Source organism: Crassostrea angulata, chromosome 3 (genome assembly GCF_025612915.1).
Source record: "Crassostrea angulata isolate pt1a10 chromosome 3, ASM2561291v2, whole genome shotgun sequence".
Taxonomy (NCBI): domain Eukaryota; kingdom Metazoa; phylum Mollusca; class Bivalvia; order Ostreida; family Ostreidae; genus Magallana; species Magallana angulata.
In genome coordinates this window covers 8,940,307-8,962,500 of record NC_069113.1, presented here as the reverse complement: position 1 = coordinate 8,962,500, position 22,194 = coordinate 8,940,307, and the positions used below count along the sequence as shown (strand labels likewise).

General features: G+C 32.3%; 2 protein-coding genes across 9 annotated transcripts in view; one reads left to right on the top strand and one right to left on the bottom strand.

Moving 5' to 3' along the window:
- LOC128179056 (calmodulin) overlaps nt 1–486 on the bottom strand; it is a 5,064-nt gene extending 4,578 nt beyond the window's left edge. Inside the window, exons 1-2 of one of the 4 annotated variants that reach the window (XM_052846547.1) lie at nt 432–486; nt 191–291 (exon numbers count right to left, since the gene is read on the bottom strand). In XM_052846547.1, the coding sequence (XP_052702507.1) occupies nt 191–193 (3 nt within the window). In that variant the 5' untranslated portion in view covers nt 194–291; nt 432–486. Of the gene's footprint in view, nt 1–190; nt 326–382 lie in introns of those variants that run through there. The other 3 variants (XM_052846544.1, XM_052846545.1, XM_052846546.1) reach the window with 3 other exon arrangements.
- Nucleotides 487–7,613: 7,127 nt separating this feature from the next.
- LOC128179025 (dynein regulatory complex subunit 7-like) lies at nt 7,614–17,443 on the top strand. Of its 5 annotated transcripts, none has more exons than XM_052846493.1 (18): nt 7,614–7,826; nt 8,166–8,337; nt 8,505–8,630; nt 8,783–8,977; nt 9,188–9,346; nt 9,507–9,725; nt 9,990–10,109; nt 11,288–11,335; nt 12,619–12,697; nt 12,889–13,017; nt 13,208–13,336; nt 13,498–13,730; nt 13,831–14,046; nt 14,416–14,526; nt 15,167–15,277; nt 15,664–15,858; nt 16,191–16,330; nt 17,108–17,443. In XM_052846493.1, exons 1-18 carry the CDS (start codon nt 7,657–7,659, stop codon nt 17,187–17,189), a joined length of 2,634 nt encoding a protein of 877 aa, XP_052702453.1. In that variant the 5' UTR covers nt 7,614–7,656; the 3' UTR covers nt 17,190–17,443. The 5 variants fall into 5 exon arrangements, with proteins under 5 accessions (XP_052702453.1, XP_052702454.1, XP_052702456.1 ...); XM_052846494.1 differs by lacking the exon at nt 11,288–11,335 and adding an exon at nt 10,439–10,468; XM_052846496.1 differs by lacking the exon at nt 11,288–11,335 and adding an exon at nt 12,128–12,142 and having other exon boundaries at nt 7,615–7,826.
- The last annotated feature ends 4,751 nt before the right edge of the window (nt 17,444–22,194 follow it).

Genomic DNA, 22,194 nt, shown 5'->3' with positions numbered 1-22,194 from the left:
TCAATGCATTGCGTTTAATACCCCTGTAATAACATTAGCAAATCACTGCAATGTAAACAAAATATTGCCGGTGTGATTTAAGATTGTCCATTTCATACACTTAAAAATAAGAAGTTATTTCATATAACAGGATCATTACGTACAATTAATTCATTTTCACGGGCATCGATGGCTGCAGATTAACACTTACCATGATGGATAGAGAAGAAATTTATTCTACAACCCGAACGATCGTCGTGCAGATGATGAGCTCAATAGCTGATGTATCACTACACACTGGTGACTTCCTTCCTGTTTACAAAAATTAACAAAGACAATATCACATCCAATACGGAATTCAAGTAAACAGTATACTAACTAGTTATTTTTCTCTCTTTCTTACTTTTCCAACAGATAATCTGAAAGTGAAAAAAGGAACTATTTTCACTTACAGAGATCAAAGTAGCGGGAAGGAAATAAACCGGTATCTTCGATTTCTAAGTAACGCGTGTTCTCATTGGTCAACTCTCACCTGCAATGCGACAACGCGCACTGCGGCAGATGTAAACACAATCTATAATGTACGTATGTCGCAGGACGAGAACGTCATGAATTTGATGAAATCAATTATAACTTCTGTATCAAAGAAATTACCAACATATCAGAATAATTTGCATTAACAATTAAATCAACATAGTACAAAAGTTACAAGCAAGTGCAACATGCATGTAAAGTCTGTACACTCAACATCGTTACGCCTTCATATTCGGCAGGACTTCGATATGATTCACGTTTTATTACAGTAAGCCTATACCATAATACCTACTCGATAAGTTTAAAAGAAATTTTTTGAAAATTTATTGATCACCTATTTTTAAATACAGAATGATTTAGCAATTTGAAAAATATATTTAGGGTGATTTCACCATGCATCGGACACCTTTGGGTTTTTCCCTTCGTTTATGCATCAAATATCGTCCAAATATAAATAAAACTTGTTTTAAAAGTTACAGGTTTTCCCCTTGTTTAATTATTGGAGAAGTAATTGTGAAATTGTTAAAAATGTAGAAAATTAATCAAATTAATGAAGTGTTGAACTATTTCACCATGGATCGGACAATATTTACCAAGCATCGGACAGCTATACAGTACTGAAAAAATTAAAAATAACAGTTTCTGGTTTTAATGCAAAAATACAAAGGTTCGGAAAAATAAATTCATTCAATTGCTATTCAGATTTCTTTGAATGTAAATCCTCAAATCTACTTATAGGAATTTAGACTAGTGCTTCTGTTTATAGGAATATTTATCATAAGGGGGTCTTTATCGTGCCAGCTCCTACAGGAACTTTGGACTAAAAAGGCTGTGTGCGTAAAACTTAAATTTGAAGTAATCTGAAGAAAATGTTTGTATCAATTATTTTTTAAATATTAATTTTACTTCATATTTTAAGTATATCACAAGGAATGGGCACATAATCTCCTTATTATTAGAAGAAATAATGCACTGAAAACTGTCCGATGCATGGTTAATTTGTGTCCGATCCATGGTGAAATGAACATATGGAGCAAAAATGACCTTGACATTAATTGTTCAAATTTCTTTGACTTATTTTAATCAAAATTTATTTCAAAACTTACTTCTTTCTAATTATTTTACACAGAGAGTGCATTGTCACTAATTCACAATCAAATGCACAACATCCAAATAATGCTTTAGTGTAAAATCTTCATAACTAAATTTTCAAAGATGGCGTATTTGAAGCGTTTTACGATGCCTACATTGCTATTTCTTTGACAATGTGACTGTCAAGTTCTTAATAATGATAAAGTTCATTAGTTCTAATTCAGGAATATACGAAACAACACATGAGCGCATGCACATTTATTTGTATATTTATAAACAAAGTTGTCCGATCCAAGGTATGTGTCCGATGCATGGTTAACTCACCCTATGTAGCCCCCAGCTCCCCCCCCCCCCCCCGAAGGAAAGAGAACATATTTCGCCACCTACATTTACGGTTGTCAAACTAAGAAGTGCTTATCACTTTGAAAGAGGGAAGGGACCATGTGATAGCATACATGTATGTAAATTTAAGATGACAATAAAAAGGTATGACAGACATACTGGCACACGCACATATGACACACACTGCACTAACTGGCATCCCCCCCCCTCCCCCTCCATGATGCTACGCCACAGCACCAAATTCTATTCACCGATGTAATGAATTTCATCTTGGTTAACTATATGTTATGAATAGGTTACAAGATGGTCGAATTTATTCATATTGATAAATTATAATTACTGTTATATCAATCTTAGTATTAGGGGGTTCCGAGGCCTATTTTTGTTTATTTTATAATGTATACTGGTGTCTCATAATATCGCGGTACTTATTTTTTTTCCTAAAAAAAGATATACTAAGTTATTATTTTCACATGTCATTCGTGATGTTCAAAAAGCTTGCATTAGACTAGCTTTTCTGAGTTTATTAGTTTATTTTGTATGCTAATTTTAAATCAGAAGTCTTATTCACCTACAAAATTAGAGAGTTCCATTGTATCGCGGCATTGGAAATCTGGAAGCCTGGTTTAGTTATAACGGATAGTTTTTATTTTTTTGTAAATAAAATATGATTATTCATGAAATCAAAGTCACTTTAACTGGTTAGCGAATAAAATATACATTCTGTTATGCTTTTTATTTAGTTTTTTTTTCATCATATACATTGTGGATTTTTAAGCTTGATTTCTCTCCGGAAAAAATTTTTATTTGTGAGAAAAATTTTATTTGTCGATACATTGACAATCTTCTTTGCACTCATCCTAATGTTGGTGCATGAACTCCTTGTGAAAAATCGCGGAAAAACGGGAATCCTATTTTTTGGAACAAACCGCGATACAACGGAACCCGCGATATAATGAGAAGAAAGTATAAATATAAAGAAATTCGAATTTTGCTGTGTGTTTGGGGGGGGGGGGATTGGCCTCCTTGACCCCCCCTTTGCGCATGAGTTTGATCGTTGAAATCTTAAATGAATATGATTTTGAAAGGTTTATTTAACGATTATGATTACAAAAAAAATGTAACTTTAGATTTATTCTTCTTTTGATGAATGCATAATTTTTTTATTGTTAAAGTTAACATTAAAATTTAAAGAAGATCAATATATTTCCCCATTATTTTATTCGTTTGTAGGATTTTCTAACAATTTAACTCTCTAGGTAAACGTTGCAGTTTATTCAGATCGAGAGCTACAGACCTGCAGCTATAGGAATTTGAAGATAGAAGCAAGGACCGTGGACCTCCTACATACACATGTACATGTATGGAGGTAAGAATCACTTTGAAATGATTTATTTTATTTATAATTTTTTTTATACAAGCTCCGAAACTCTAAACCAGAAGAAAAAAAGCGAGAATAAAAACCCCCATATATATATACCATCTCCAGAGGTTTTTAATACGACTACTTCATGTGCATAACAAAAGCATCGACTTTGTGCATTGAATATACATAATATATCATACCAAATTAACAGGTGAATATATTCATTGTTGACAGTGTACATATATACATTTAGTTAGATTAGTCGCAGCACACCGTTGATCAATAACTAAATATCATTAACAATTAATGTTGTACAACGTTTACAAAAAAACATGCACAATTTAGAAAGGGATACGTATAATGCATTGTAAAATTACATCTAATATTAACCATCATTTTCCAGTGCAGATTTGGAATCCATTATTGACATTAATGCAAAACAAATTTGATGATTGCATTTCAAATGAGGAGTTGTTGACAAAACACTCCAAAATGTTTTTACGATTTGGATGAAGTCGGCCTATATGTATGTAAATATGACCCCACCGTATTATCTATACAATAAAATGCTTATTTTGATGATTCATGCGGGATATGAAGGTGGCGACATTGCAGGAAAAATTTTCTGCAATGATCGCTACCTTCACAACCTGCATAAACCATCAAAGCATTTTATTGTTTGAATTAACATTTTTCTTTTAACAAATTAATAAGTTGATTGTAAAAAGTAAAGTAAAAAAAAGTTAAATGAACGAAATTACTGTTAATGTACATCAGTACGTTAGCTAAAAGAAGCAGCCAAATTAGGTCGCTGTAGGTTGCGACCAATCGATAAACGGGGCGTGTAGAATTCAGTCCTGTAATTTTTAAACAATAAGTTTCTGTAAGAAATAGAGTGAATCATACTCGGTAGATGTAAATATATATATCAAAGTACTCCGAATTTTTCCTAAATTTCAACAACGATTTGCTATGCAGCACATGTATACATACATGTATTATTCAACTTAAACTGTACATACTAATAATTAAGTTATTAGAAGTACATTTAGTCACTAGATCTATTTTATATAACTTATTAAAATATTGAGACTAAATTAAGCATTTTTGATACATATGTATCTAGGGTTCTTAACTATTGCTCCGAGATATGGGGTTTTCATTCTGGTGAGGAAATAGAACGAATTCACACAAACTTTTGTAAAAGAATTTTAAAAGTTAAAAATGAACGTCAAACTTCGATCATGGTTTATTCAGAGTTTGGTCGTCTACCTTCGAGTATTATACGTAAATTGCGCATAATTACGTATTGGTTGAAATTGATTGAAACAGAAAATTGTATATCATGCAATATTTATAAGAAATGGTTTTACAGTTGATGCCAAATACAAGGTGTTTCAATTTCAGAGAATTATTAGTATTTCTGGGTATGCATGAAGTCTAGCTGGCTTTCACAGAATGTGGCTAACACTAATGTTTTCTTAAAAATAGTAAAGCAGAGGTTGTCTGATTTTTTTTTTTATACAGAAAAGAGACGCATTTTCGAGCCATCCTCTAAATGTTTATTGTATATACAAGCATCTGCCTGACACTTTTTCCGATTTACGATTTTAGAACCATTTTAACAAGACCTTGGACTTTCGGTAGTATGTAACTATCTATTTCTTGCCTCAAAACAAGTTAAAAATGACGCTGGTTTGAAGTGAAATATACACTGATTGCGTAGTCTTAGCTCAAAAGCCAGACAAATCTTGTTGATTTCACTGAGCTATGGCCGAGTGGCCAGCAATGAAATAGACAGGGCTACGTCACACTGCTGTTTGACACAACTATCCAAAGTCCGAGCTCCTGTTAAAATGGTTCTATTTGCGTAAAAATATTCCGGAAAACCTTGTTGTCCTTTTAACAAAATATAGACTGTCATTGCATATGCTTTTGGTAGGGCAAGGCCTTTATAATGGAACTGTCAGATCGATGCGTATTTGCAAATATTGTAATTTAGGCAGGCACGTAGCATCGGGGGGGGGGGGGGTGCCCCCCCCCCCCCCCCCCCCCACTTTTTCTCGCAGCAACAAATTTTTTAAGATTTACATATAAAAAATGGAATAAACATGGAGTTGGCCCCCCCCCCCCCACTTTTTTGGGAGTATGTAAAAAATTGATATGAAAATAAGGAAATGAGGAGTGAAATTGAAGTTATATAGTACGCCAGCACCCCCCCCCCCCCCCCCCCCCCCCCGGATTAGGATTTTGAAGAGTTTGGAAAACTTATATTTTTCCTTTTTTTTTTTTTTTTTTTTTTTTTGCTTGTCAAGATTTTTTGGATGAGTCTGGCCCCCCCCCCCCACTTTCAAAAACGATGCTACGTGCCTGTTAGGTGAAGTCGATGATGAATTCCATTTTATACTTATCTGTCTTTTTTATAAAGGTCTACATGTATTGTATTTAAAAAATATTACTGGACTCGTCCTTCAATGTTTGATTAAGTTAGTTCAACTTATTGCAATTCATAATTGCAAACAATTGTGCCGTCTCGCAATGTATCTGCGTGAGGCAGGTAAAAAACGGGAATGTCAAACTGCTAGTATATCCAATTAATATATTATAATTATTATTATTATTTACATAACTATTTGAGCTATTGATTTATAGAGTCTCTCCTCCTATGAATGTACACTGATGTATGAATAATATTTTTTTTTAGAATATTGTATAACGTTAATACTAGTATTGATGTGTGCTTTTGCTTAGATAGAGTGTATGAATATGTTTATATAATTGTATAAATGTGTTACAACCGCTTATGATTCATGTGAATTTTAGCAAATAAACAATACAATACAATACAGGCACTAGATCTAATAATTATTAACACAGAACCTAAAATACTATATAGCAACCATGTATCCACTAACTAAAACACACAAATATTACATTTATAGATCGATTTATACACAGCTTTCTCCTTTTTTTTGTTTTTTTGTTTTTGTTATTTCTTGGCCGATTTTTGCATTCGACGAACAAGAATTATCTCCTTACACTTCTGTATGTATAAAATATATGAAAATAGATGCACCTACATGTACATCATAATTTCAGCAAAAGGGGAATGATTGTACAGAACCTTGTTTATAAATTTACATGTGTATAGTATAGCTAGTTTATTATGCAAGATGTGGTTACTTCAAGGATCATAAGGTGTGCATCTACATTGTATATGTGAAAACAAACATTACAGTATTCTCATTTTCGTTTGGGTTCATGCCTATTTAATATAAATGCAGAAAACACATTGAATTAAATAAAGGTATACATGATTTTTGGAAATTGTGATTAAAAAGGAGAAATTCTTGGGAATCGAACCAGCCACCGCAAAAACATATTGACATCTGCGTTTCCCTTGGTCATGCATTAGACATCTATTACTAAGTTTGTAGTGTTTCCGAGATAATATATCGAAAAGTGTGCCACGGGCTGGATTAGTCTAACTAATGATACAATCCTCAATATATATTTTTTCGAAAAGAGAATTGAATATAATCAACATTTTCTTTTCAGGTATTCTATGTGTATAAATTATTTCGATTATTCATAATTTATAAGTTTAGTTCATTAGAGCATTACCAATATGATTTTTTAAAGACATGCAGGCTATACAGTACGTAAAGAAATGCAGAACCAGTTAATATATTGTCATATTGTAAAATGAATTTATATATACTGGATAAGTGTCAATTCAAAATTTGTTAATATTACAGTATGTTTATATAGTTTTACAAATATCTAGGCATAAACAGTTCATAAAATAGAATATAGATTAAAATATTATTATAATGGATAAAATATAGAATATAGATTAATATGCTTATGTACATGTATTAATATATTTATATTATCGTTATCACATCAAATATTGTACAGTATAAATATTGAAATTGTTAACAAAAGCTCTATATTGTAGCTAATTATATTATATACTAAGCACGCTCAGTATAAAATAAGATTATGTTAGAACCAGCATGCCATATAAACTTTAAAGTGCGGGAGAAAAGAGAATAGCCGAATATTTCACAAACGTTTTATCTACAACAATTTTCGTTCCAAGTACGGGTTGTCTAAATTTGGCGGATGAATAATACGTAAAATAACACAATTACACATTAGAAAATGTAACATTAATAATAAGTTTTATCCAATAAATTGATATAATTAAAACAGTCATAATTGTTAAAATCGTGAAACGTTGTATGTTTTTAATGTTTATTGTATTTTACTTTTAGGTTTATTTCGTTGCTATGTCGGCGCAATGATTTGAAACAGTTGTGCGAAGTCTAAACGAAAACATGGATTCCTCAGAAATGAACGAGGGCGAAATCCACCAAATAGACAGTGACGATGTCATTAAGGAGGAGGACGAAACCGAAAATGAAGAGGGGGAGGATCTGACAGAGGATGCTGAAGCACTGAAGGCCGAGTTGGCCAAGATAGTTGTACATCCACCATCATATGAACAGTATGTTACACTTAATGTGTAGCACGTTTGTGTATATCTCTAAAATGAATGGATAGAAACCAAAATACTGGTGTATTATGAATCTGATAATTAGAAACAACCCAATTTTTGTCTGAAAGAAATAATAAGGACGCCCGATTTATAAATAAGATTTTACTATGCGCAGATCAATTGCATGATTAAGCTTTATATCAGGTCTACTTTGAGTTAAATATCAGTCACACTAGTGTCTTGAGACCTTAACATAAAAATGTTAATGTGGGTTTATCAAATGAATTTTAAAATAATGTCTTATATTGATACTGCTAACTTGTAATTCTTTTTTTAAAAAATACATAGGTCGCTAATGGAAGAATTTGACCAAGCAGAATTTTCACCTTCTTACAAAGACAACTTGCCTAAGGAGAATCTAGTGCTTCAGTATGCAGAAAATTTTAGGCGACAAATGGTGCAATTGTATCGAGATAGAAAACCATTATTTCTCAATCCAGTTAATGAATGTGGAGTGGAGGTAAGAATAATTAAGTCAGTGTTTGGGTGACCTACATAGATTCTTCTATAAAATCAAACTTGTAATAAATATATGGTAAATCATATTAGTTAGTTAATTTGAATTTCAATAAATAACATTTATATAAATCTATCATGCATATTTGATGCCTAAATTTTCTCTTACAGAAATTTGTTTGCACAACTATAAGACCTACACTCCTAGAATTTAAAGAATTGTACAATTGGGATGGTGCTGCAGAATTTGTCGCTGATTATTTAAATATAGAACCCTTGAAGCCTGAATATGAATTGGTATGTCCTTTTTTACAAGATACAAAACATCAAATTCACAGAAAAGAAAATTGGATGTACATGTGGAAATGTTATGCTGGATAACTCCTTTTTTAATGAGTAAAAATTAATTGAATTAATGCACTGATTCATGCTTTGAATTTTTTTTGTAGCCCAAGCGATTGATTTCCCCATCTACTGTGCTAAAGCGACAGAAGGGTAACTGCTTTGAGTACAGTACACTGCTTTGCTCTCTTCTGATTGGGGCTGGTTATGATGCCTATGTCATCAGTGGATACGCCACCAAGGAGACATGCCTTGCAGATGAGTCACGAGACATCTGTCCTCTTCTCAAGAAGAAGGAAGAGGTGCGTATTGTCACTGGGAGATGATTATGTATCAACTTCCACAAAACTAAGCAGAGATAATGATGTGTTTTAGGAGTATTATGATTTGCATGTTGTTTTCATATGCAAAAAAAGTCACTTCTAGCATTTGAAGGATGAATCTGAAAGCTATCTCTTGTCGATTAAAATGATTGGTTTTGTAGTTTGTTTCAGAAACTTTTGTTTTTATAGGTGCAAGAAGAAGCTAGAAAGAAAGAGATGAAAAAATATAATGTGAAACCTCCACGTGATTTGCGTAGCAAGTTTGAGCTGAAACAAGAAGCAAAGAAAGAAGCAGAAAAACAGGCAGAGAAAGAAAAACAGAGGAAGGAAGAGGAGGAAAGAATAGCTGTATGGCATCACTGATTTTGTCTTTGATTTAATGCATCTTTTTACAAACATTGTACAAGTATACATACCAGTTCCCTGCTATATTCATTATTATATTACAGGTCCTTTAAAAAAAAAACCAAAAGTTTATTCATGATCAGATTGAATATACATTTAACAGGAACTGGAGAAACCTCCACCGGACCCCTATTTTGGTCTTCGCATCCATGCCTGGGTGTTAGTATTATCCGGAAAGAGGGAGGTACCAGAGAACTTTTTTATTGAGCCATTTACAGGACTGTCCCATCCAATGGACAGCTCCAACTATCTGGGAATCGAGTCCGTGTGGAACAATGTTAATTACTGGGTCAACATGCAGGACTGCTCGGAAGGTGTCAAGGTCAGTTTAGCTGTATTCTATTAAATAGGCTGGATGTTAGGGCCATTTTTTAGACTTCATTTAATCTTCCTGAGAAGAAGAGCTATGTATAAAGATATAGAAAAATGTTTTAAATTTCAAGTGAAAAATCTTCCTTAAAGTCTATTGTATGTATAATTATTTTACCTGTTATATTATGCAAATTTGAATATCTGCTTATTTTTTTTGTGTGCATCAGTAGAAGTACCTTTCAAAGTATGTTTGATAAGAATCTTTGTGTTTCAGGGATTAAGTTTTGACCTGGGTGACTCCACAGTTTGGGAGTTCATGTTTCCCAATAATGACAAGCCCCTGTTGAAGATTCCTGATGCAGAGGATGATCTGAATGACATGGATGATGATGAGGTAGGGTATTGTCACCTGGATGATGGGTACTGACTATCCCTATTATATGAAAATGTGTAAATTATTACATTATATCAGTAAAGTAGACAAATTGAAAATCTGTTTATCAATAATAGTACCATATAGGGAAAATAGAGTTTAGATTATACCAATGTAGTTGCCTTACATGCCTAATTTAGTATTAAGCTTTTTTTTTTCTTTGTTTCAGTTCTATAGTTGTAGAACTTTTAAAAATCTTTTATTTGCTAGAAATTTTTTTTCTCTTTTTTTAAAATTGGTTTCTTGGTGATTTTATTGGTGATTTTATACTGATATTTCAACAAATGTAGAGAAAGTATACCTCTTCATCTATTTCTACTGTGAGTATCTGACCAGTGCAAAAGTAGAAGAGGTCCAATATTAACAGCAAACTGCATGTGCAAGACATAAACAAAATGTGTCTTGTAAGCCATTTTGAAATTCAAAATAGGAGAACTTGCATGAAACCAAAACAGATAAAGCATGTGACTTTGGTTTGTTCATTAACATTAAAGCCCACAAGAATCTGTTGAAGTTATGTTCTAGTATTTTAATTTTCTTATATATTTTTTTTCTAGTGATTTTTTAAATATGTTTTGATTAATATTAATTTATTAGCATATAGAGCATGGAAAAGTGAGTTCCTGCATGATTGGTGTTGTTCTGTTTTCCACAGTATTCAGACATTTCCTGCCTACATTTATCCAAGGCATCTAAATAGACATCAGTAGAGGCATCTTGTATACCTGTAGTCGCTTCAGATCTACCTTTTCTATGACTCCCATCTTTGCTTAAAAATAGAAATTAATTAAGTTATACATACTGATAATGAGGTTTTAAAATATAAGAGAGAGAGAGAGAGAGAGAGAGAGAGAGAGAGATTTCAAGGGTTTAGAGGTTCATTGAAATCAATGATCAGTTCAAAAAACTTTTTTTTAACTTTGTCAAAAACTAATATTATATCTTAAACTACCACAGCCGAAGAAATGAATATTTCTAACTGTGAGTTTCATATTTAAACTTTCCTCCAAATATTAAAATATGAAAAAAAAACCCAGCTCTTCTAGGAGAATTTTAAACTTCTTTGTTGTTCAAAATGAGTATGTATATGTTTGAATTATTGAGTAGGTTGTAATTCTTTAGTTTGTGACATGTTACAGAAAACAGCTACCAGTGGACAAACAAGAGAAAACACACAAATGACAATGGTCAACTTCTATGCATATAAACCTGCATGCGCTTCATGCTAACTTTGTATCTCTAGAACTTAATTTCATTCATTACAGAACACTTTGGCATAGTTGTTTGAATTTATTCACAGTAGTTGGGATTTGAGTTCTTACTTTTAGCAAACGATCGAGTGATATTCAGATATTATTTCAAGAAAATAAAATACAACAAATGTTTACCTAAGGGTTATGTGTACATTTGTAAATCTCTTTATGGATGTCATTATTTACAGTATGCCAAAGTTTCAAATGAATCTATTAATATGCATGCATGGTAAAAAATTCTATGAATATTTTGTGAGGATTAACGTTGTATGCCTATATCTTTGTTTTGTTTTACAGGGAGGGATATTTGTTAATATTTTAATATCATCTATATATATATCCATTTAATTTATTAACTGGAAAATTGGAAAACATTAACAATGGGTACATAAACAGATGGTGAATTATTTGTTTCAAAGTTAAGTTCATTGTGAAGAGGTCATTGTGTGATCTGATTTTAGTATAAAATATATTTTTTACACACACTCATTCTCCAATAAGTTATGGAGTAAAATCACCTGTTACACTTTTGAATATTTATAAATTTCTCTCAGAGTTTTTTCAAACACTTTGCACATTATCTTATCAATTAAAAATAAATTGATGATGATTTAAGACAACCGAGATAAAAATTGAAAAGGTAGACATTCCATGGTTTTTAGTGAATCTCCCATTACAATATGTTGACTTTCCTTAAATCTTTTGTTTTTTTATTATTTTATTTAGAGAAAGAAATATTTAGTAAGTCGGATTGTCAATTGGAACAGTAGTGATGACTCTTTTTTTCAGCTTTTTGTTCATTTGAATTGATTATGTATACATGTATATGTACATTATTAATTGTGTGTGTGAGATTGGCTTCGTAACCCCTGCTGTCTTACAACAAGGTGGGCAGAACCTGATGTGAAGTGATGACTTTATTTATTTGAATTAAAAACCCCTGTCAAAAAGCAAAATTATGATAGACTTTAATTTGATCATATGAACAAGATACAGTGTACAATGTATCTACAAATCATTCATTTATCTATCCATTTTGAACATTTTATACAAGTGCAGTGCTGTACATAACTAAGTTTTATAAAGTATGAGTTTAAGTATTAAAGTTGGCTAAACCTTGAAGATCAATTAAAGTGCATTTTTTATCATAGAAATTTAAATTTGCTTGGCATAAAAAGTCATTGTGTGCTTTTATATTTTACATTTGAACTTTGCAGGATGATGAAGAACATGAGGTTGAGAAGTACCTAGACATGCCTCCATCTTGGGTTGATGCTCTGAAACTGTCTCACAGAGGTATTGATGATTATTTTATTTGAAAGTGTTTTGGCACTCTAGGTATGGTTGTCATGTCAAAGCTCAAAGCTTTGTGTTGAATTGCGAAAGCTAGTCCTAGATGGTCAAAGTCTCTGGGTCTGTTGTTTATTATTTTTTCAATGTCAAGTACTGTATGACTGTAATAACATTATGTACACATGTACCTGCAGATTTCCAGATGCGATGCCCTCATGGTAAGAAGACCAAAGTGTATAAGAGAGCCAAGCTGGAGAAGTTTGCTCATTATCTGATGAAGGACGGCCTTATCTCCAGACTCAGTGTTTATGAAGACCGGGAATGTAAGCAAAAGATTTTGTTTATTTATTTGTCCATAATACACGGTAGCTAGCTTTACAGATGTATAGTTCATGTATAGATTTCGATATGATACATACTTTTACATGTAATTTTGTCAGTGATGTTCAAAGTTTTACAAAATGAGAACTGACTTTGCAATTAAATTCAAAATGCATGAATTTTCCTTTTCAGTGACAGATTTAATGAAAGTTCATGAATACTATGCCCATCGGTCTGACAAGTTGACCCAGAAGTTGACCAATCACAGGACAGGTCAAGTGTGTGAAAACTTTGACCCAGGCAGGCCAAGGTGTCTGAAAGGTATCCAGTTTACTGTTATACAAACATTTCATATGTATCTTGTGCACATAAGTGTTCTGAAGATATAAGTATGACATTATTTATCATCTATAACCTACCAATGCTAAAATGATTACAAAGTATACTTGAGGTGAAATTTTGTTTTGTGAATATTCTTCTAGAACACCAATTCAAGTCCAGCACCCCAGGACCAGAAAATGAGAGAGTGATGATATTTTACCATGAAGCCCGTGTAGATGGTCTGGTGAAAAGGGAGGAAACTCAGACAGAGATGACTGAGGAATACAGTAACAGAGACGATTTCCTTTTCTACAAATATGTGGAATTTGGAAAACGAGCCAAAAAGTTTGGACCCCAAGAAACTTCATCTGCTAACAAAGGAAGACCAATAAATGTAATTCTACTGATACATTGTTTTACACATAGTTTTTCTAAATCAAATAGTCTTCTTCAGAGTTATCCTTCTTTGTGTGTAAACTTGATGTGTTTTTCAGAAAATGATCCAGAAATTCCATAGAAATAGAAACAAGCCTGCAAATGAAGATATTGCAGAGATAATTTTCCATGTAGCTGAGGACAAAATACACATCTCTTACCACACCGAGGATGTGAGAATTGCCGCCTCAACCCGCGAGTTCCTCAAACCTCCAAACTGGGACGAGAAAGGAGCTGTGCTCACCTTCAATCCAGAGATGCACCAGACTTTCCAGGTGGGCAGGGAGTTAGATGATACAGTTAGATAATTTGTTAAAGTCAATATGTGTCACATGCTGCAATGAAACACTTTGTCAATTGTTATTGAATGAACAGTGTTTTTGTAATGAACAGCCTTAACTGTCAGTAGAGAACAATATTGATAATCACTGGAGAAAATTCCTGGAGAAATAAGTACCTGTGATTAATTTTTCATTCATTGATAAAGATTATTCCTTTTACTTATTCTTCAAAATAGAATTTGCTTGTATCTTACCTTGTAATATAAAACAGAATATAGAAAGACCCCAGAGACATCTTAACAGCAAGGAAAAAGACCCCCCTGAAACCTAGCTGGTGAAACAAGCATATATATCCTATTTCAGGTTGATCCAATGCTACCTATGAACAAGCAAGTGGAGTTGTACGAGATGTTAATGGAGTTATTAAAAGCTGAAGAGAAATGTAGAAATGAAGTTCGAGATTCACAAAATGAGGTAAATTTACACCACATGTTTTCTTGCATTATTTGCTCAACGTTTTAATATGTAGAGAAAGAAAAAAAATGGCTGACATGCTTCCATTTTGCATGGTGAATAACAAAGTGATGAAATGCCATGCACCCATCGTATAATTGATGTCAATAGACAGGGGTTTATCTTCCTTGTTAACATGGCTAGCTTTCCACAAATCATTCCCAGGCTTATTATCTACACAGAATGTTTGTTTTTCACATGAAATGATATATTAAAATACTTCTGCAGAATTCATTATAAAGCTACTAGGTACATTCATAGCAGGAGAGCCCCTGTTTTAAGGATTGAATGATATCAATAGGAGTATGGACATTTCTGGTTTACATCTCACGTTTTTTTAATTAAAATGAGAAATCATTTAACTTGTTTTTTTTTTTTTATCACCTTTCCCTTCCTGATGGTATAAAGGAAATAAAAATAGTTCTGATCTTTCAAATAAATAAAAATATTCATACATGTACATATATACTACTGATTTATTGTTACATTGTACTAGTTTACGTTAAAATATTTATTTCATAAGAAAACACATTTATATTATGTTTGTCAAATGTCATTTGAGTAAATCTGACAGTAGTCTTAAGATGTCTTTGTGTTCTAGGTTAGAAATATCTTGGATGACAGAACAAAAGAGGAAGCAGCCTCAGAACTGGACATATCTGTGTATGACACAGAAAGAAACGAAAAAGCCAAGAAACACAGGAGAGAGCTGGTCAGTACTGTTTACATTGTTTGTCATACAGATATGCACATACAAGTTCATTGATTTAAATATTTATTCATGCAGAGGTTCAAACAATGATGAATTTCCCAAGGTTGTCAATTTATATTCTTAGAATTTAAAGTAAGAGAAATCACTCTGATGCCTTTAATTAAAGAATTTGCTCAGTGCTCACCATCAAAGAGAACTTGATCAAGATACCGTCACATTCATTAGCTATTTCAAATATTAAAGGAGAGTGACAATTATGATGCAGTATAAAATGGTAGAAAATTAACTCCAATATTTGCCATAATTTCACAGTCAAAAAACCAACAACTTAATAGCAACTAAAATTCTTTTGTTTGTATATTTGACAATGGTTGACTGATTAACAGGAGAGACAGCAGCTTGAGGAGAAAATGAGGAAGCAGGAGATGGACATTGACTACCTGGCGCCATTCCTGGCCAAGATCGGGAACCCAGAGAAGCTGTCCAAACAACAGGCCTTCAGCCTGAAGGAGGAGTGCCTGGCTGACCTCAAACAGAGGCTCATTGACAAGGCCAACCTCATTCAGGCCAGGTTTGAGAAGGTCCGTGCCCAATCAGTTATCATTGATTATATTTACTTCTTCTAATAATTCATGATATGATATATATTTTGAAATCATTGCCTTCACTATAAACTGTGTAGATTTTTGTAAAACATTGTTACAGTTTATATTGAATTCATGCAAACAATGAAGTCAATTTCATTTCCCCTGGCCTTAAAACTTATTAGAAACTTAATGGTTTTATAATGAATTACATCCAAATTGATCATCCATGACACTTAACTTTAAAAAAATTTTTGATGTTAAGTGTGTATCTGTGATCAACACTATGTAGATCATTGTAACATTTTTCAATATGATTCTATGAGTAGGAGAGTCAGGAGCTGGAGAAGAAGCAGGCGTGGTACCAGCAGAACCAGGTGTCGATGGGCAAGGAGGATGAGGAGGAGTACCTGACCTACTGTAAGGAGGCCATCTTCAGGATCCACATCCTGGACCTACGACTCACACGGTCAGTGATTCTCCTTCTCGGCCGACTCACAGGCTAGACTTAGAGAACCTGTTATGAACCAATTAAAAAGTCATTAGCAATGCATGCTGAAGAATGTTAATATCATGGTACCTTTGTGCAGAGAACTTGAAGCTTTACCAATGCTGTATATATATTATATATAATGATAAAGAACAACCACCCCCACCCTCAGGGCATGCTGAAGAGTGTTTATCCTGAAGTGCTTTTGTGCAGTTGCATTGTTTTGCCCTTTGTTATTAACCGTATTAAATTGCAGACTTTATAGTGTGTGACATAATTTTTTTTATTGAGAATTTTGAATATTATAGTACATGTATTGTTTTACTGTTAGACCAAGATAAAGCAATTTTATTAAAATATATTATATATTCTACATTAAAAATGACACTTGTAAAGTACATTTTATGTTAATCCTCCAAAAGAATGTTAAATCATATACAATGAAGATAATTATTCTCTTATGTTACTAAATTAATTACTTATTAATTAATCAATGATGTAGGTATCCATTTCGCATATTTGTGTGACTTGTATTTTAAATCTAAACAATGGTGTAATATCTAAAGGAAAACTATACCTCCCAGGCTTTCCCATTCTTATTCACGCTCTTAAAGAAATGTAAACAAGAATGCATTAAACTGCAGCAATCAGGGGACGGTATCACGTTGTTCTAGTAATCCACAACATCCTGTAAATTGCACATTATTACAAAACATTAGAGGACATTATAGTAATGACTTTTTTTTCTTTTTTCAGACACAAGGAGCAAGCCCCCCACAAATATATGCAATTAGAACAGAAGCTCAGAAATGATGAAAGATTGTCGGAGTTTTTCTAAGCTGTGGTCTCCCACCACTCTCTTCGTCTTGTGTTTTGTTGAACTCGGTCAAGAACTGTCCGTCCAGAGAAATTCCGTTACATTTTAACACAAACTGCGTTGTTTTTCACATAATAAACTGTATGTTTAAGAAAAAATTTAAGTTATTAGATGCCTGTGATTTCAATGTGATAATTTTTTGTAAAGATTATTTACTTTTCATACAAAGTATATTTATTATTTTATATTGAATAAATTGTTTTATTTCATATGTATGCACATGTCAGTTTTTCCCCATCTATTCCGCAAAGTTTAATATCAGTGAGGGAATTCTAAAATATATGAAGTATAGATTAATTTTTTTTTTAGTTTTTGAATTACATAACTGAGTTTCAAAATAGAACTGATAAAGAATTTGCGCAGTAAACCTAAACAATTTACAATCATGTCATTTATTGCCGCATATTGTTGATATTTTCCTTTATGTCAAAGAAATGGAACCTCAATTGAAACCGAAAGGAAAACAATTTATTTGATCGTTTCCTGTCTAATTTTGTTTTTGTTGAGCGTTCGGCCGACCCATCAAGGGAAAAGAACCCCCAGATCGTGTGGATTTCTGTCGCTCCACAAGTTTTGATTTGTCAATTTGATCACATTTGATCGGTCTGCAAGTCCCCTTAATTCCTTTACAGTTCCATTGCTTGACAAGATGGTGGCAAGCTTTTCCCATGAAATCTTCATTTTGATACTTTAATTGCGGTATTCGAGGAATTAGGACCATGATTTTTTGGAGGTTTTGGCCTCAAAGAGCCGTGTAGATCTCTCGCACCTGACATACTTAAAACGAAGTCGTTATTTTAATGAGAAACATAGATCTGCTATAAAAAATATATCTGAATGTGAAAATGAGTGCGGGCTTGAATACCGTTACAGCTGGCCGGCGAGCGTTATCTTATAATAATGATATATCGTTTGCTATATAATGTTTCTCTACATCTGCCTTTATCCGTAAATTGCAACTTAATCCCGACCCCCGCCGGTTACCGCGAATCTTGACTCGCACTTGCACTGGGGCTGGATGCATTTTATGATGGTCTTGAATGCATTTCGTCCCGGTAGGCAATATAAAATTTCTCCAAGATTTATTCTGTCAAAATTTCTACACGGCACAGGACATCCCACCTAGGAACGCTATATTCAGGAGCTGATTTACGAGAGGCTCCTGTCGGAATTCGGTGACGGCATACTGATTTGAGAAATCTGCATCTTGCATCGAATGGTTTTTTGCATGTAACTGGACACACAGGATTTTTCTCTCTCCCACTTCTATGGAAACAGAAGAAAACGTTTATCGATAAGCCACAGCTGTAAAAACTACCACTTGAGTGAATTTTTTGTTTCTGTTTAAAGTACTCGTTTAAATTTTATTGATTTGATTTATTGCTGTAATGCATACCGCATATTCAAAACAAATGTTACTTGATCATCTCTTACTTAGCATGCCAGCTTCATATATCTTAATCTGAAATTCATTATTGAATAAGGTGCTGTTTAAAATGGATTTGGATAAAACTTTAAAAATTAAACTAACTTCACAAGTTTCACTCACAATTTATTTTATTTGAAACTTGCAATAAAGTTTGAGTAGTGATAAATGACTGCAAAAATATTAACCCTAAAAGGTTCGTTATATGAAAACAAATAAGTAAAACTTGAGATTTGCTATACATATGTTTATTCACAAATCAAGGGCCCTCGAGGGGCATATACATGTACATAAAAAAGAGTAATATAATCATGATTGTAGCAAAAATAATGGATGGATGAAATACGTGGAATGAATTAATCAGATTTTGTGTACTGCATATATATAAAATATTTCATAGGTACAATGAAATGTATATATCGCAAATGAGTAAGATCATTCATTGCATGCAGCTATACAATAACATCTGAATAAACAAGGTGACCTGAGCTGCAACCTTGCAACTTGCAACAAGTTCTTTATGAAAGCTTTTCAATAAGCTACCAATTGCTTTACATGTACATGTAATTTGAAAGTCGTAAAACATACCTAAAATATTTGGAAGTTTATGATACAAATTGTTTTGTATACATTCTATACGTTGGGGATCATTTTATGAGACTGAAAAGATCTACGACTTTATCGTAATTTTTTTTGTAAAACGCAGCCCAGAATACAGAGAGCATCAAAGGCCGGTGCCTGTGTACGGTCAATTAGACTGATGTACTTATAGTAAAGTTTCAAGCCAGTCCATTATAAAATTATAAAAAAAAACCTTTGGGGAAAAATATCTAAAAATTATACTCCACTTTTAAGAATCATTTCAGTGAGCTGTATAAGTACTTGTACATCGTCATTAGCTAAGTTAAATTTTGGTCACTGTCCATGTGTTGAACATTTTTACGGGAGTCATAAAGCCAGATTGTATGTACCATTTCTTTGTTCTTTGTATGGATATACAAATACATTGTTCCTTGTATGGAAATACAAATACAAATTTGTTCCTTACATGGGAATAGAATATGTTTTCATGATCAACCGCTTTGACATTACACCTAGTACTAATTATCTTTCTTGTCATGGGATCCTTTGATATAGTCTTCTTTCAATATTAAGTCTATGCATGGCATCCCTTGATACAGTCCTCTTTTTAAATTTTAAGTCTATGAGCTGAAATACGAAAACGTGTCAAACTTCTCCGCTGCTCAATTTTTTAAAAAGTAATTTAAAGTAGTTAGTTTTCTTAACCAAAGTTTTGATTAAAAGTGCTGTGGCAACTTATTTTTTGTTAGAATGTAAGTTTTGAGCTGTGAGTTCCACTCCTTAGTATAATATTTGAATAGACAATCACAAGTGCCTTTTTAAATTTTGTGTTGTAACTGACTTTAAGTATTTAATGTCATCAATATTATTGGTTAGAAAATGGATTGAGCCATGCCAAGAGAGAATATGCTGTTCAAAATTCAGTTTGGATTCGCAATAAGCATTACATAAAAGTGGAAAAATGACCATGATACTCAAGTCTGAACCAATAACTTAACATAGATCTTATGATATCAAAATGTAAGAGGTGTCTTTCCAGTTCAGAAACAACAGCAAACTATTTTGCAGATTTATATATACATGTCAATTAATGCTTTGTAAAACTTAGTTTTCTTGAGTGTATGAATGATTAATAATTAAGTTTCTGTAGTTATTTTTCATATTTAGAGCATTCGAATAGGCAGTGGACAACATATAATCTGAAAATTTTATAGATATAATAGACCTGTGCTGTCAAGGTTCAACAATGAAAATAAATATGTCAAGCTAATTGATTTCGAAACTGGGAGAACGTTTTCTGGTATACAGGATCTTGCTATTTGTTACGAAATTAAATCATATACTAGATATTGAAATAAATTTTGATATTTAAACCGTAATTTGTCGTTTTTTGTTGTGTCTTATATGGTGACGTACATGTAAATAAGAATATTTTAAAATGATGTTAACTTTCATTTTAAAATCAATCAAAAAGACACCAGTTCACAAGGATGCCTACAATTTTATCCTTATAAGGTGAAATATGTGCTAGATAATGTTCAATCATGTTTCAGCCAAAATCTATTGGCATTATCGTTATCAGTATCAAACGATGTCAGCAAATTATACCAAGCTGTTTTCTCATCTCATGCTCATATACGCCAGTAAATCATAACAACAAACTTCGTTTTATTTCAATCTTTATTACAGAATTTTTGTAAATTTGTATTAAGGCAATGCGTTTTTTTTTAAAGGAACATGATACTTTTCTGCAAGACCAATTGTGTCAAACTATTTCATCGAATACCTAAAGGAGGCTTAATGGTCGACAAATTATTCACCAGACTTACCTTCAAAATTTTATTACTATTTTTTTACGAAAAAATTCAAATATTTTAATTAAAATATTTGATATTTTCCTTCATCTTTATACAGAACTCGTCTAAAGGAGATAAATATAGTCTTTAAATAGTCACAGCCCTCTTTCGTTATCTATCCTTTCAAAAATCCAACTTTGGTAATGTTCCTCTTTAAACATAAATAAAATATGTAAAGTATAAAAAAAATAAATTCTTAAAAAGAAATTTAATCACAAAAATTCATGTCTAAATTTCCACCAACGAATCAAAACATGACAGCCTTTCAATGAATACTTGTGTTATGTAATTGTGTTACGCAAGAATTTTTAATGTAATATATGATCGTGTATAATTCATGTTGATTTTAGTATAGATTATAAAACTATTCATGTAGTTTACCGATGATGTTAATTCATGAAGTGTACTTATACTGTTAACAAAGCCACGAATACAAAGTATGATTCTACACATACTGTTGATACATTGAATTTAACACAGAGTATACATATATAATGTTAATAAAAGTAATTGACATCGAATATTATATAATGTTTAATTTTGATGCACGGATTTTAACTCATGGTAAAGTTTTGAATGTAAAGTTGAAGCACACTTGACTATGGTATCTGATCCATAATAGCCCCAGATTCATGGAATCTAGATGCATAACAGATATGTATGGGCTTAATACCCAGTACATGTATACTTGGGCATAATTTTCATGTTTAAGTTTCAATGCGTATAAGAGCAGGAGGTGTCCTAATAAATGACCTTTTCCTTTTCTTGAACAGTTACCCCCATTGCTTTCAATCTATAAAAATTAATTTAAAAAAAATCTATACGGTATAAAATTTATTTTCAATAGTTTTTGTATTCCTAATGATTGAATACATCTTTCCACCAAAGCATTTAGTGATATTCTTAGTATTTCCTTTTTTTATTTTAAAAAATGTGATTGTTCCGATAGACCTTAATGCAATCGTCATTAATTAATTGCTTAGTTAATAATGTTTTGAAAATTTCTCTCCGTAAATTTTTTTCTACTCTAAAATGATTTGATTAATATCAGAGTATTTAATACATAATGGTTATTCAAGGTTAAAAAATTAAGCCCGAATAT

Bases quoted from the DNA above. Each gene is read 5' to 3' on its own strand.
- LOC128179025 (XM_052846493.1), top strand. From the start codon at position 7,657: ATGGATTCCTCAGAAATGAACGAGGGCGAAATCCACCAAATAGACAGT. The intron at 9,726-9,989 runs GTCAGTTTAGCT...TTTGTGTTTCAG, and splicing joins ACTGCTCGGAAGGTGTCAAG to GGATTAAGTTTTGACCTGGG. The intron at 14,527-15,166 runs GTAAATTTACAC...TTTGTGTTCTAG, and splicing joins TTCGAGATTCACAAAATGAG to GTTAGAAATATCTTGGATGA.